Here is a 16,003-nt window from a genome sequence, read left to right on the forward strand (position 1 = left end):
GCCTCCACCTCTCCTTCCCGATCTGTCCCTTCTGAACAGCCTGTAGCCATTGATAGCCACATGGCAGTCCAGGGAGTCATCCCACCATGTTTCCATGATGGCAACTAGATCATAGCTTTCTAGTAGCACGGTAGCTTCCAGCTCCTCCTGCTTGTTACCCAAGCTTCATGCATTAGTTTAAAGGCACTTTAGCTGGGCTGCTGGTTGCATCACCTTCCCAGTGGACATCTGATATGCTCTGCAATAACCACTGTTGTAGATTCAAGATGTAGCGTTAGAATAGAATAGACTGTTTTAGTTAGAAGGCACCTACAGTGATCATCTAATCCAACTGCCTGATCAGTTCAGAGCTGACCAAAAGTTAAAGCATTTTGTTAAAGGGCATTGTTCAAATGTCTAATAAACACTGACAGGCTCGGGGCATCAACCACCTCTCTAGGAAGCCTGTTCTAATATTTGACCACCTTCTTGTTAAAGAAAGATCGTTTCCTACTGTCCAGTCTATACCTCCCCTAGTGCAGCCTTGAACCACTCACACGTCCCATCACTGGGTACCAGGGAGAAGAGCTCAACACCTCTCTATCCTTGCTCTTCTCAGGAAGTTGTACAGAGCAATGAGGTCACCCCTCAGCCTCCTTTACTCCAAACTAGGCAAACCCAAAGTCTTTAACTGCTCCTCATAAGATATTCCTTCTAGCTATTTCACCAGTTTTGTTGCCTTCCTCTGGAAGCATTCAAGGACCTTAACACACTTCTCAAATTGCAGGACTCAGACATGCACACAGTATTCAAGATGAGACCACACCAATGTTGAATACTGCAGGATAATCACCTCTTTTAACTGGCTGGTTATACTGTGTTTAATGCACCCAGGATGCTGTTTGCCCTCTTGGCTGCCAGAGGATACTGATGACTCATGTTGAGCCTGCTGTTGACCAGCATCCCCATGTCCCTTTCTGCTGTGTTGTTATCCAGCCACTTCCTACCCAATCTATACTTGTGTCTGGCGTAATTCCATCCTAGGCACAGAATCTGGCATTTCAACTTCTTAAATTTCATCTCATTAATCTAGTTCAATGGTCCAGTCTATCTAGATCCCTCTGCAAGGCCTCCCATCCCTTGAGAGTCAAGGGCACTTCCCAGTTCGGTATCATTGGCAAACTTGTTAATAGTGCATTCAACTCCTGCATCCAGATTGTTGATAAATATATTAACAGAATTGTCCCTAGAATTGAAACTTGAGGAACACCACTGGTGACCATTTAGCAGCCAGGTGTAACCCCATTCACTGTAAGACTTTAAGCTTTACCCTTTAGCTTGTTCTTCAGCCAGTGCCCTGTGAACTTTCTCATCCCACAACTTGTCCAAAAGGATGTTGTGAGGGACAGTATCAAAAGCCTTACTAAAATGCAGAAAAACTGTTTCTTTTACTTATGATTGAACAAGCACCCCAAGCTGGAAATATGCACTGAATTGTTCGTATATCTGTCTTCATATTGCCCAAAGAAGTATTTCACTATGCCAGCCAGTGGTGGTGTTCTTCTCTTTATAATGTAGCAGACTGTGGCTTGTACATAGGAGGATTTCCTTCCTTCATTGGAATAGTTAAGATCTTGCTATACTGGGATCCACTATATCAATAATAATTCTTGATATATTTGAATGATTACCCTACAAAGCATCTAGAATCTCTTGCCAAGTTGACGTCTGTGTGAGAGAGGTTTTTCCTTTACTGTTTCCCTCAGATGGGAGTAATGATCACCTGAATCTATTCCGAAGAAAACAGATGCAAATACCATTACCGATTAAAACAGGATATTTCTTAAAATCAGGTTTTAGTTACTGTTTAATTTTGAGTAGAACTGAGCATCCATTTCACTGTTAATTACAGGTGTTTATCACAGTATAATGATGTAATTGCTCTTACACGTGTTAAATATTTAGTATTTATTACTTACAAGTTCTTACTGACTTTTTTGTCCTATAAATATGGATAAGTACTTGATACAATTTTTAAGAAATCTATAAGTATAATTTATTACATTAACTTATATAATGTATAGTCAATAATTAAATTGAGAAAAAAACTAAATAGTATTCTTATGTTTTGATGTGGTTTTAATTTGAATTTACTGTGTTTTATTAGAAAAAGTCAAAGACTTTGGAAAGTCAAGAAGGTAAAGCAGTTGTTCAGTTATACAACAGAATTGCCTATGTATTGGTGGAATTCGAGATGGTCTATCATAATGCATGGATGAAGGAAATCTCGCAATTACAATATTGTAAGCAATTAACTATGTAATTGGCTTTTTGGACTGTTAGTGAATGCTAAGTTAAAACAAATCAAATCAGAGAATTTTTTAAGCTTCATTTACCCTTAAAGTGCACAATTTAGTCATGATCCAGTAGGCAGGCCAAAGAGTTCCACTCTCTGTCCCTTTCTAACCTTGAAACTTGGTTTTGATGCAGAGGATTACAGATTTGGTACACTGTTCGACAGATGACTGGAAGTAGTGGTGAAACAAATTTAAGGTTAATGATCGTTCACTTACATATCCAAATTCTTTATGTATACCATTTAATAATTCTTCCTGCTTACAGTTCATCCTTCTAAGGACAAGTATTACCTTATGCCTAGAAAAAATGTTTCATGATCAAGCTTTATAATTTTAATATTAAATTAAATTTGATGTTTAAAAAAAATTAGTAGATTTTTCATGTAACTTGTTAACACTGTGTGGGCTTCAAAACTAGGAGTAGGTCTATAAGGATAAAATCTTGTCATCATGCAGTCAACATAGGCTTTTGTGCTGCTGTTTGAGCTTTTATTTTGGATTTTTGCACTATCCCTGTGTAATCATTCATCCTATGGGTTAACAAATTCCTGTAAGAGACTGAGTATCTCATAAAAATGCTGTGTTTCCAGGTGTTTAGATAATGAATATTGTAATTTTCTAGATTGGGCTAAGAAATTGTTTAGTTTATGAGAAGAAAGGTTATATATGGCACAACTCTAATATGGTGAAAGTTAGCTGTATATTTTCTTCAACTGGAAACAACATGAAGCTATTTCACAAGTAACATTACATATTTAATTACTATAAGAAATATGTGTTCAATAATAATATGTACAGAAACAATTGTTTGTCTTGGAAACTGATATGAACATGTCTTTACAGACTTACAGGCCACAATATTTGTGCGTCATCCTAAAACTGGGAAGTTCCTGGTTAATTTTGATCCCCAAATTCCAGAGATTGCCCGGGAGACCAAATGTATGATAAAGCTGGGTCTGGAAGTACCAGCGCAAGCAATAAAGATAGTAAAATTAGAAAACAGCCTGAAGTCAAACAAGTTGCATTTAGAGGTAAATTTAAATATTATCATAATTGCTTTTAAAAAAAAATTCCAAAGTCTGATCAACCATAGAATCTTTTGTATGGTTAAATAAATATTACAGCTGTGTATAAGGCAGTTTAAGGTAAATTTGTGGAATGCAGAGGTACACATAGAGAGTCGCATTTGAAAAACTCCTATTGACTTTTCTGTGGGCCAGTATATACTTAAATATAAGCATATATATTTTTTATATCTTGTGGCATGTTAAATATATTTTGGTAATGAAATAATTAAAGCCATGCAAAAGGTATTCAGGCTCTGAAAATCAGTAAAACAGTTTTACAGAGTTTTGCAGAAGCAAAGACTGAAATTATTCTGGATTGGAAGATACGGTAGAGACCAAAAACATCAAGAATTTTGCAGGTTACCTCCCAGAAATGTCAAATCACTAATACCTGTTGTAGTATTTGCTATTGTAGTGTTTCAATCAGCTTGTATTTTGGAAATAAGGTGTACCATACAGGATTTGTGTGTGTGCGTTTGTAAGACAAAACAAGAAGATATTTCAAAACTGAGTTTATGAGTGACTTCAATTATATAAAGCATATGATACTAGATTTCAGGAGGGTATTGCAAGTTATAGTCACTAAAGTACGAGCTGTCTTTAGCTCTATAGAAAGACAATACTTTGTCTGCCTTTCTTCATAAAGAATGTGCTGCACAAAGGCTGCTTTTATTCTTCCTTGTGTAGCATGGTATGGGTTCATTACATTCCAGAAATGCTATACCTAGTTATGCAATGTCTGTGTAAAATTCTGCACTTACTTTCACATGTAGTCTTGTATTGCTTTCCATGTTTTTTTTTCCCTGATGGTTTGATTGTATAACAGGTTGTTTGCTTCAGTAAAGAAAACACTCACAATATTCTTGAAACTATGTTTTCTAATAATTAACAGGGTCTTCTCCGATGTTATGAAGAATTGTGTCAAGAAATACCAATGATTTTTGTAAATCTAATGGCACCAAAAATGAATACGGTTGGTATTGCTAAATGCACTTCAGAATATTTCAGGAGAAGTTAGACTAACTTCATAGTAGCTTATAATTTTAAAATATTTACATGGGTCTGCATGTTGTGAATGTAATGAATTTTACTAAAACCTTTAAGACCAAAAATTTGCTCTTTGCAAATCCCTGATACAGTGCTCAAATAATGTTTATCACAGTAAAATAATCTTAGTGTCTATGAGATGTAAGACCAACAGAACAAAGAATGTGGACTTTGTGGATCTGTTTATCTACACAGATCTCTGGCTTTCACATGGAAGTGAATTATTACTTATTTCAATTTTAGAGATTTTCAAGAGTAGTAGTGCCTTTCATCTAGCTTAAGTATTACATGTCATCATCCTTATCTTTGCTTGGAGAGAGTTATTAGCCTTCTGAATTGAGTCAGTCTGTTCAGTGATGTAGAAAGGTTATATACTACAGTTTTATTAGAGATGCAGAATGTCTTTCCTGCAAGTTTTTTTTTTTTTGCAAACGTGTGTATGATTTTTCTAAATAACTCAGTTTTGGTCGTGTATAACAGCATCAGAAGGTTTACTTAGTTTGCATAGGTTTATGTAAGTACGTAGTTGGCATGAGCTGAGGTGTGAGGAAAAAAACCCCAACTTATCCTTGCTCATAAGAGTTAAGTAATAAATGACAAAGACATAAAGTGATGGTACTCTTCACTTCAGTGATAATACTGTAAACATGATTATACCATAAAGGGAATCATGCAGCTCTGTTTTTTAAATGAAGCAGTTTGTAAAAGAGAAGTATGAGTATTGTACAAACAATGGAAGATGAAAATGTTTTTCGAAGAATGGGGAGAAGTCTTCAGTATATAGGAAGAAGGCAGGAAAACACTAATCTAAGGATGGAATGTGCATTTCTAATCTATGGCTACACAGGTGCCATAGTTTGACAATAACTCATGCAAAGCCTTAAACTGTTTCTAGATTGGTTATGTTGGTTATCATAACATGTTGTACCTTCCCAGCATTGTGGAGTTAATAATTCCCCAATACCCATATATATTAAGGTGATAGTAATGACGGTATTTATGAACATCTGTGTGTCCTTTTGAGCTGAACCCATTGTTTGAACTGTGATATATACATAGCAAACTGAAGCATTAGGATGAAAAGAGTGGTTGAAGTCCAGACAATGATCTGGTAAATGGCAAGAGGACGGAGCAGATATGATAGGTAGCTGCTTAGAATTAAGTATGAGTGGAATGAGTTTGAAGTTTTACAGCAGTTAAGCAAAACTAAATTTCTGTCATTTCAAGAATGATGGATTTGGAAAAATTTTGAATTTTTTTTTCTCTATGCTGATAAATCAGTGAGAAGTTTTGTAGTTCTAGTCAAAAATTTCAGGGGAGTTGTGCAAGAGAGTCTGGAATGGTTGATTTTCATAGCCCGGTGATAGTGTAATTCTTTCCATAGAATCCCATTCCCTTTGAAGGTACAGGATCTGCAGTGAAGGAAGGACCTTGTTGTAGGTCATACAGTGCCAGAAAAATAAACTGATTTCAGCTATATGCTGAACAACTTGCTGACAAATCCAGAAGAAAGAGACCATAGAGAATGAAGAATTCAGTAAGGGCAATAGTTGGGAAGAGAGGATTTTTAATAATAGCATTGATGCTGTAAAAATATTTGGAGAGTATCAGTGTTATTCAGAAAGATATGAATGAAAAATGTCATTCTACAAATACATGAGGTTGAAACGCAAGTAATTGTGCTGTTGAGAGTGACCAAGGCACATGCTAAAGGACATACTGTAAGATCAACAGTGGACTTAATTTTAATTTTAGGGAATAGTGGGAACCACTAAAAACACTATCCAGAAGAAAAGGAAGGTGAAGATCTGAGCATGCACTGTTGACAGTTGTGTACAGAGGCTGTAATATGCACTCCCCTCCCATTCCCCAATATTGCGTAAATTTCTTTGATGTTTTCCTTTAAGACTTGTAACCTTCCTTGAAAAACGTAGACACAACTCTTTCTTTCATCAGTGACATTAGTGATTCTAATACTAATGGTATTTAAATTGTTTCTTTTTTTCATCTGTGAAATTATTTTTTTCTTTTTTTATGCATAGATGGAAACTCTGTTGAGGCAAGGGCTTACGATGTTGACTTGGTCATCTGCGACACTGGAAAGCTTCTTTCAAGAAGCCGAGCAAGTTCTGTATATACTTAAACAGGTTTTGAAACAGGTATACCTCTGATCATTATATAAATGAAATGACAGTTCAGAGAAATTATTTCCAGTACACTGCTCATCATATGGGAAATTATAGTTATTTTTGTACCACATTAAATGCATGGAAATTCTGTTTGATTCTTAAAGTATGGGTTTTTTTTATGAATAGTGATATACTCCATGATTCTCTCCCATTATTATCCTCAAATGTTTGATCTTTGTCTATATTCTTGCAGTAGAATATTTTTCTACTGCATGTCCTCAAATTCTGTGCCTACCACTGATTTTCAGTCAACCTCTTCTTCTCTTTGAGTGCTTGTCCATAACTGCAGTTGCACACAAGATACCTCCATGTAAACACTATCCAGTGGAGAACTTTTGAACTTTGACTTATATTCATAACAGGCATGCTGTGAAACTGTCTCCTCATGCAGTTCATAATATAATGAAAGTGAGCATGCTTTTCCTTCACAGTTCTGTGCATGCTGACTGAATCTGTGCTTTTTTCCTCTATCTTTGCCACATAATTTCTGAATTCTTTTGATTCCATTAATATGCTTGAGGACTTGTATTGCTTCTTCTCAGGACTTTACATTGATACTCAGACCATCCTTCTGGTTTAACAGTTGAACTGTATGACTACGGTCTCTCCTACCAATATCATAAGGTGTGTCTCCTGTGGTAGGAGATTTTTAGTCACTGGTGGCTGTATCTACTTCTTTTTCTGTACAGCAGAGAAACATAATTGTGATCAAGTGCTCTATTTGCCCCTGAAATGCAAAGCTGGACAAAAGATTGCCTGTGTAAGAAATTAACAATTCTCTGAGCCTGAGTCTATCTGAAATAACGATGTCTTTTGTGGATGTGGCCTATTTTCTTAAAATATGGAGGTTGTGTACATTTCTGACTTTTTTACCCCTCCCGTATCAAAACAAAAAGATGTAAACTTGGTTAGATCCTTGATTACTTTGAATGGGATATTATAAATGCATAGGGAAAAAGTGGTGTAGAACAGAAGCATGAGTGATATTTTGACAAACAAGGTGGGCAATTACAGATGCAGAGTGTTTCAGGTAAAAAATTAAAAATTGGACAGAAGTCCATTTTATTTGGATTTTGTCATGACAAAACCACTTCACTGTAGTTGACAGTATGCTAATAGTGCTGTAATTAAGAATAAAAAGAGTGAAAAGCTATGTGAAGTAAAAGGAGAAGGACTGAAGACTAACCCATCAAGCAAGTTACAGCAGCACCCCCTTGCCTTAGAACTACACTCGTGGACAGTAAGATCGTAATCAAGAATCTAATAATTTATATTAATATAGCTTGTTTGTTTTTAAATTCTGTTTTAGTTAATCTAGCACAGTGTATCCTGTGTAACTGGAATGATCTGTGGACTGACTTACTGTTACTGCCTGTCTAAATGAAACTGCTCTTATAATAGCAAGGATTCATTGACAGTCTAGCATGGGTGACAGTATGGAGCAAGACTTCTCTTCTATTCCATCAATTCCTAAACTTTCTGGACCAAACTAAAACAAGTTCAAAGAATCTACTTCTAGTCTTAGGACCACTTTCCGATACGGTTCTCAGGATATAGGAGATAATTCTTGCCATTGTCACTCATTCATCTAATCTTCAAGACTGATCGGCTCAAAATGCTGTCAAGAGAAGCTCATTTGAAAATTAGATCACTGCTATAATGGTACAGAAGTAGCCTTGGTTTATACTGTCTGTGAATTAATTTCACTTTTACAGTGAATTTAAAATATGGCACCGATAACCATAAATCTGTAACAAAGTAGGTGGAAACATTGAATTCCTCTAAAGATTTCACTTTCTCTGGATTCTTATGTCTCAGTTTCCCAACTTGGAACGAGCAGATACTTGAGAATTACGAGATTTCTTTCTTAAAGGACTGCCTGAAATGAAATGGTGCACAGTACTAATTTTTAGAATTGTGTTCTAAAAGGCAATCAAGACCTTGTTTTCTGTGGCAACAGTAACCTTACAATTTCCAGATCTGTTCTGTCATTGTTCACATCTGCAATGGAACATATTAACATGGGCTAATTTTTTTGTATGGTATTGTTTCCCTAAGTTCTCTCTGTAGATAATGGAGAAAGAGTATAATTCACAGTAAAAGCAGACTATATTTAGCTGTTGTAAATATTCACTAAGTTACCAAACTCATAAGGCATTGCTGTGTTTCCTTTTTTCTCTGCTTCTCTCATCTTGAGGTCTTTCATGCTTATGCTTTTACTCCAAGGGTTTTTTTTCTCTTGCATCTTCACTGAGTAGAGAGATACGATTTTTATTTTTCCGCAAAACATTGTATATCTGTTAGAACTCTCTAAGATAGAATGCATTGTGCTTTAAAGATTTGCAGTATTAATATGATTTTCTCTTTTTAGGTTAATGATTTAAGCGAAATGCGGATTAGGGTAATATTAAAAGAAATATCAAATACTCTTCTAATTGTCTTGCCAGTAGGTGATGCTATGAAAGTAGAGAATATGTTGACCTGCAATGAGGTGTGTACTACTTTATATCTTCAAACTTGAGTTCTTGAGCATTTTAGAAGCAATGCCTTAGTAAATTAGTATAAAACTAGAAAATAATTCTTCTCAATGTAGAAATACAGAACATATTTTAACAAAAATTTTATATGGAGACAAATTGGTTCTTAGGTATTAGAGATACTTAAGCTGTAGCATTTCATAGATAGTTTTTATTTATTTAACTGCTTCACAGTTAAATGAGGTTCTTTTTGTGAGAATACTAGGACAGCCTTTTTTGCCTCCCCTAGTTTTTCCAAAATGTTTTTTTTAAAGGAGAAGGCGAAAAATACTTTCCAACAACTATATTTGAGAATTTGAAAGTTTTCTTGATTCTGAACAAGTCTAAAAATGTATTTAGTTAGTAAATTACTGCAAATAAAGAAATTGTGAAGAACAGTTGGAAGAGTATTTGGGTAATTTCAGATTCAGTCTGTGACCTCTGTTCAAGATTCAGGATTTTCTTCTGGCCCTTAAAGATATCATTGCATTTCAAAATGGGATTTTTTAAAAAAAGTATTAAAATGTAGTGATAACATAACAATATTTTTGTAATTTTGAATGAAGATTTTAGATGTGGTTTCTCAGATTTCTTAAAAATACTGCTGTTTCATTGAACAAGTCTCAATCTAAAGAATTCAGGGAAATGTTTCAGTCCATGAAGAACAGTAATAAGATAATCAGTGATACTAAGATAATTCATTGATATTTTTATTTAACAGGCTCATACAAAAGAATGTGCTGAGTTACTGAACAAAAAAAGCATGCACATTGAAGATACTGTTCAAGAACTAACATCTATATTTGAAAAGAGTTACAAAATTAAATATTCTAAGAAAACCTCAGAAAAACATGGATTACCAGGTAGATAATGTTAATTATTTAAATAAAAAATTCTGTCTCTAGTTCTGTAGATTGAGCCAGTGTATCAAAATGGAATTTTAGCTAATTATAGCTAAATTTTCTTCAGACTTCTCCCTCCCACTACAGCTTCATCTGTGTCACAGTTCTGCCTTCATTTACCACTGTTACACTAAACCACTAGCCTATGAAAAAGAGATATAATTCTAGAGGATACAGGGGAGTTTCTAGAATTAAACTCTGCTTAGATTACCAAGGTATTTCCTCTAGAGGAAGGATTTTGGGTTTCCATTTCTTTTGTTTGCTCTTTATAACTCTTCCATCCTCTCCATAAGTGAAACACAGTGTTCCTCTCTTCTCAGCTATGTCAGGCATTTGATATTGTCCCTCTCTTCCTGATTTTTCTGCCACAGTAGAATTGTATCTCAAATACCAATGCTTTACTGGCTGGGCAGTTAAAATTAGTTCAGTCAATTGACTATGAACTGCTAGTGTATGAGGCTCACAGCTCATCCATATGGCTGCTTCCCTTTGCTCTGGGATGTGTTACAAAGATTTTTGGAGGTGCTCTGCTATTTTAGGAGTAATAGTTTATAGTTGCAGAAAAATATTCTGTTTCAAAGAAAGATGTATTTTGAGGCTTAATCAGTAATAGAGCTCTTTTTCTTACACGGGATTTTTTGCTTCTGCATTCAGTTTCCTCCGGGTATAGAGGCATAGCCAGGGTCAGTACTCTGATCAGTTCAATATGATGCAGCCAGAAAAAAATGATGATAAGATACTTCTCTGTATTCTGTTGTTTTTTTTTCAGGTTGGGACATGACAGTTTTTTGGCTGTTATATCCATGTCTGCCTGCCTATCTTTGATAACATATTTGCAATGTGTGGTGTTTGTTTATAGGATGGGCTCTTAATCAAATTCCTGTTGTGGGAAAAGATGGTGTGAAATAAAATAGATTAACTGATCCAAGTACTACTAAAATAAAAAGCAATGTTGTTTTGCCTGTAAAGAGGGGGGAAGCATACTTCAAAGCAGAACACAATGTTCAGTTAACAAAAAATACACATTTTTTAAAATTTACAGGAAAAGAAAAACACATAATATTTCGAAGTAATGAAGAGGAAAGAGAAGATAGTACTTCTGCAGCTCTTTGTGATGAGAGTAGCATGGACAATGATAAAGAAGATGAGTTTAAAAAGGTATTTTGAGATAAGAAGGGAATTTTTTTCAGACGTATCAGATTAGTAAACATTAGTAAACAGTGTCTTGAAGTTCGGTTAGCTGGGTATCCATGTTACACAAAGACATCACATAGAGAATAACAAGCATCATGTAAAAATTATGAAATAGCTTTCGTACAAAGTGAGTTTAAGATGCATTTTAACTTACAAAAGTGTATTCCATATTGTTCCAGTTCTCAAATTCTCGGTATGTGAGTGGTAACTGCAAAAGTTTGGAGGGGATCTTGTGCCTCACTCATAACACAGGCTTACCTTCTTGGGAGGTGGAAAAACATTCATTCTCTCTATCCTCCTCTTCCAACTTCATCAAAACAGATCACCTTTGTACTTTTTCCTTGAAAAATGTGATCTTTTTATATTCAGCAGAGAAGGGAAGTGGAAGCAGAGAACAGACTTACTAAGTTGCAAACACAAATGCAACTTTTGCAAGGCTACATTCTGTTGTTTTGTGTGAGTGATCATTACATATTGCTGTGTGTTTATGTTGTTCTTAATCCAGTGAAGTCAGATTTTACTGTATTTGTCTCGTGTGAAAAGAGTACATATGCACCAATATTCTTGGATAATTCACAGTGCGTTTTTTTTTAATGTGGTAAACTTTTCTGAGGGTGTATAAGACTTCAGCCAGATTTCTGTATTATGTCTCTGAATAACAAAAACTGTTCAGGTGATATATTTTCTTTGTCATGAAGCTTTTAGTTACTTACTTACAATATATTTTCCCCCCAAATTATCTTCTTGTGTTTCTTATGTAGCTTAGAGCATAAATTCCTTCTGACAAGAACTAATACTTCAGAACTTTTGAAATAGTCCTCACATTCCTATCTGAATACAATACTAAATAATGTATATTTTATTTATTACAGAAATGTAAAGAGGTGGTTGCCTTTTTCAGTCGAGAGCTGCTAGGCAGCCTCCAGAAAGCCACTCGACTGTCTTTGGATAGTCTTAAAAGAAGAATATTTGTTTCAAAGTAAGTTACAAATGAAAGATTTCTTTAATAGTATTACCAGAACAAAGTTATTTCTGTGTTAATATAATAATACAAATATATATTCACACACGTAATGATACCTACACATGTATAATTAGTCAAACAGTTCCAGACCTCTTGGCCCTTTTTGCTCAAGCAAAACCTGGAGAGCATTCACTTTTTGTTGCAGTCATGCTTTAGGCCCAGACTTTTATTTCATATTTTAATTCTTTGTGTTGTTAGTTATAGTCTATGCACTTTGTTTTGTGCAGAAAATAAAGTTTATTTCTACTGTTGTTTCCCCTCGGCCTGCACTCTTTTGTTTTTATTTTCATATATTTCCCTTGAGATTGCTTTGAAGATGCTGATAGTACAATTTAATGTCCAACAGAAATTACTAAAACTTAAATAATTGTTCTAGGTCATATATGGCAGCATGCCCTTATGTTCATCTCATTTCAGATTATCTCTTCAAGCATGGGCTATGCACTGAGAGTTTTCCATGGGTTAAAGATCATCTGTGCACTCTTTATGAATTCTATATGATAATGGCAAGATCCATATGATTTTCTCATTTTCCTAAATTCAGTATGATTTCTATAGATTGATCTCTCCTGGAACAGGCATACACTTGAGAGGCAGAATTGCTTCAGTATAATAAATTGTTACATTGGAAAACCTAGTTAGAATTCTTTAAGCAGGTGAAGTTTGTGGTGTTTTGCCATTGATGTGTGTTGAAGCTTGAGTTACTTTTTTTCTGAGGACATCTTTCATAGAAAATGTATTGAAAACCTGATCTTACTGAAGTCAGTGAAAAGTGACTTGAGTATGTCTGCATATCATAGCTCTTAGAAACTCTAATTTGTGCTTTGGTTTTAGTTTCAGTTTTGAGTGGATTCAGATCTATATTTATCATTTTACACTTGTCATCTTTGAAACCTTTTTGGTTTGTTTTTTTTTTCTGTTCTGTTGAATATTCATCTAAAATGTAATGAGGCAACTTTTAGTCTTGATAGGTTGTTCCATGAGATGGTCAGTAAAATCTTCTTATGTCCTACTCCAAAGCACTACCAGAGGTCCATCATTCTTAAGCTGAGATCCTAAAATCCAGAATCAGAAAACATTCTGGATAAAAAGCTCTGGAATCAGTGGCTGAATCCAAGGTAACCTTTGTCTGAATGATGGAGCTCTGGCTATTACATTTCCCCTTTAAACAAGAAGCTTCTGTAGGTTTTGTGAAGTAGTTTTTAACTTGATGTGGAGATTCTCCGTGAGGCTTTGCTTGAAGAAGGTAGTTCAAAATTATATTCAAGATAATGTGAGGAGTTTTCATGGTAAGGTATTTATGGCATGTTTCAAAATTATTTTTAGCAAAACTTCATTTGGGAGAAGAAAGGATTCTGTTAGTCCAAGCGAATCTGAAGAGGTGGCTGCTTTTCTAAAAGTAGAAGTACGCCTTGCTATTCCCAATGTGGTAAGTTATATGTCATATAGCTAAGTGAAAATACACCATCTTATAGTTATGTCTGCGTTTGGCCAAGCACATTATGTGGGCACACTTCTGCTTACCCAGCATCCGTTCCAAAGGCGGACAGTTGTTTAGGCCTTTCAGTGCAGTGAGAACACTGACGAAATGTGCTCAGTGTCCAGGCATTCATGGTTTCTGTCTTACTATGGTACTTGCAGAATCTGGCATTTTATTGTTCATGTGTATTTGAGCAATTATGTTGCAATTCATTCGTCAGTGTTCTTTGCAGAACGATTGCGATTCTCCTTCACAGGTAGCACTTTCATTGCTGGAATAGATTTTTCATGTTTCCTTTTAGCTGGTTTTTTCCTTGTGTGATTTAAATCCTTTGCTGAATAGAGATAATGAACATGATCTTTGCTCAGTTTGGATTTAGTCATCTCAACAGGAACTAAGACGATCAGAAGGAGGGAAACAACAAAAGTAATATTCAAAACCAAGAAAAGATCTGTGGATTTCTGTGTGCAGAGAATAAAAAGGCAGCTTGGTTGCAAAAACTAGTGCATACATTTGTTTCCCTTTCTAGAGTAAGATTACTCTGTGACAGTAATATGTATGGTATGGTACGGTACTTTATATATGAGAAGGTTACAATATTATCCAATTGTCTTACCAAGATTAAAAGTTTTATATTAACAAAATTATATTGAAAGAAAGGTTCTATTCTAATGTGATATTCTTTTGACATTGAACTAGTGTTCACATTAGCATCCTGTTGTACATTCACACTGTGTGTGTGCACGTGAGGTCTGTTGAAGTGTAGAATTTTTACTTTGTTGGTATTTGTATAAGCATAAACCTCCAAACTCCACCTCCTGGAAAGAGAAGTGTATCAATATTTCTTTCCAGTCCTCTGAAATGCTTGGCTGATCCAGGGCAGTAATGAAGTAATGCTGGATAAAATGCTATTTTGCTAACGCTAACAGGATTTTGTGAGATACTTGTTTTTACGCATGCAACTGCTCAGTTTGTGGAATTGACTTGTAAAACATGAGAGTTGCTTTTAAGGAGATGACATATCCTAGTTCTGAACAGTCCTGTGGATTATTTCATCATTTCAAAATAATGGCTTGCACATGAAAGCTATGACATGATGCTCTGAGGACTGTATTTGATGACTAAGCATATCCCCAGAGTGATCGTTCTTCTGAAGTTTTACATGAAATGCTGTTTTTTCTGTCCTTTCTTGGCTTGCTCTCAAGTGTGTTCTTCCTCCTGCTCAGTATTTTTGAGAAACTCATGTGTGCCTTTACTCCACTTTGTCCTACATAGGATTGTTTTCAGACAAGAACTGCACAAAGTCACAGTTAGCTTTATTGCTGCCAATACCGTTCAAAAAGTTTTGGCTTTGTGCTACCGAATAAAATAGACTAGAGGCTGTTCTTTGACCTCAAAGTGAGCTGACATGAAATGGGGTGTATCCATATGTGCATCCAGGAGTTAGCATTCAAACTATGTGTCAGGAACAACCCCTGTGTCTGATTTTTTTCTAGGAGAGTGCTTTTTTGCATTATCCCAAACCATGCTAAAGGAGCATACTAGAGATTATGTTTTGACCCTGTTTCTTCTTGATTCAGATCCCTGTTTTCCTTCCAGTTCTTCTTACCATGTACTCTGGTAGCTGAATATGAGTTCTTGTCCTCTCCTGACTTGGGTATTAGATTGCTCACAGAACTATGATACAAAATCCTTGCCAAATATACAAGTTGAGATTTTCAGGGCTACTGCAGGGAGTTCCATTAATTTGCTAAACACTATGCTCTTGCAAAAGTTTTTAATGTAATGCTGCCCTTGGGAGAAAAGAAGCATTCAGTATTTATTCAGCTAGGATTATTGACACTTTGATCCAGGTGATTTTGTTTCCCTGAAATTACCCACATATGAATGTGTGAATATATGTGTATATATATGAATATATATATAAAATATATATAGGATGGTTATATAGAGAGATATGTATATGTGAAAATATGTATAGAAAACACCTAGGAGAGGTTATATAGCTGTAAATTTTCTATAAAATGAACTGTCCATATGTGTTTTTATGATCCTCCTATTCCCACATACTATTTAAAAAAAGCCGTATAGGAATGCTGTTTAAAATATTGTAGAAACTATAAAAATAATTGTAAAAACCCCAATAAATCCATTTACTTATGCACTTGCTTGCCATTTTATCCACAAATAGATAGGTCAGTAGTGTGTGTTCCAGTTCTTTAGAGGCAATTCTTAGCCAGACAAACTG

General features: G+C 35.2%; 1 protein-coding gene across 2 annotated transcripts in view; it reads left to right on the forward strand.

Moving 5' to 3' along the window:
- Positions 1-16,003, forward strand: part of DNAH8 (dynein axonemal heavy chain 8) — a 139,251-nt gene that overhangs the window by 17,668 nt on the left and 105,580 nt on the right. Inside the window, exons 13-21 of one of the 2 annotated variants that reach the window (XM_009564269.2) lie at positions 2,147-2,282; positions 3,180-3,367; positions 4,296-4,376; positions 6,493-6,609; positions 9,011-9,130; positions 9,877-10,018; positions 11,106-11,215; positions 12,124-12,230; positions 13,602-13,704. In XM_009564269.2, coding sequence (XP_009562564.2) covers positions 2,147-2,282; positions 3,180-3,367; positions 4,296-4,376; positions 6,493-6,609; positions 9,011-9,130; positions 9,877-10,018; positions 11,106-11,215; positions 12,124-12,230; positions 13,602-13,704 — 1,104 coding nt within the window. The remainder of the gene's footprint in view (positions 1-2,146; positions 2,283-3,179; positions 3,368-4,295; positions 4,377-6,492; positions 6,610-9,010; positions 9,131-9,876; positions 10,019-11,105; positions 11,216-12,123; positions 12,231-13,601; positions 13,705-16,003) is intronic. The other variant, XM_054062587.1, reaches the window with a different exon arrangement.

The sequence above is a fragment of the Cuculus canorus genome, chromosome 3 (genome assembly GCF_017976375.1).
Source record: "Cuculus canorus isolate bCucCan1 chromosome 3, bCucCan1.pri, whole genome shotgun sequence".
Classification (NCBI taxonomy): Eukaryota; Metazoa; Chordata; class Aves; order Cuculiformes; family Cuculidae; genus Cuculus; species Cuculus canorus.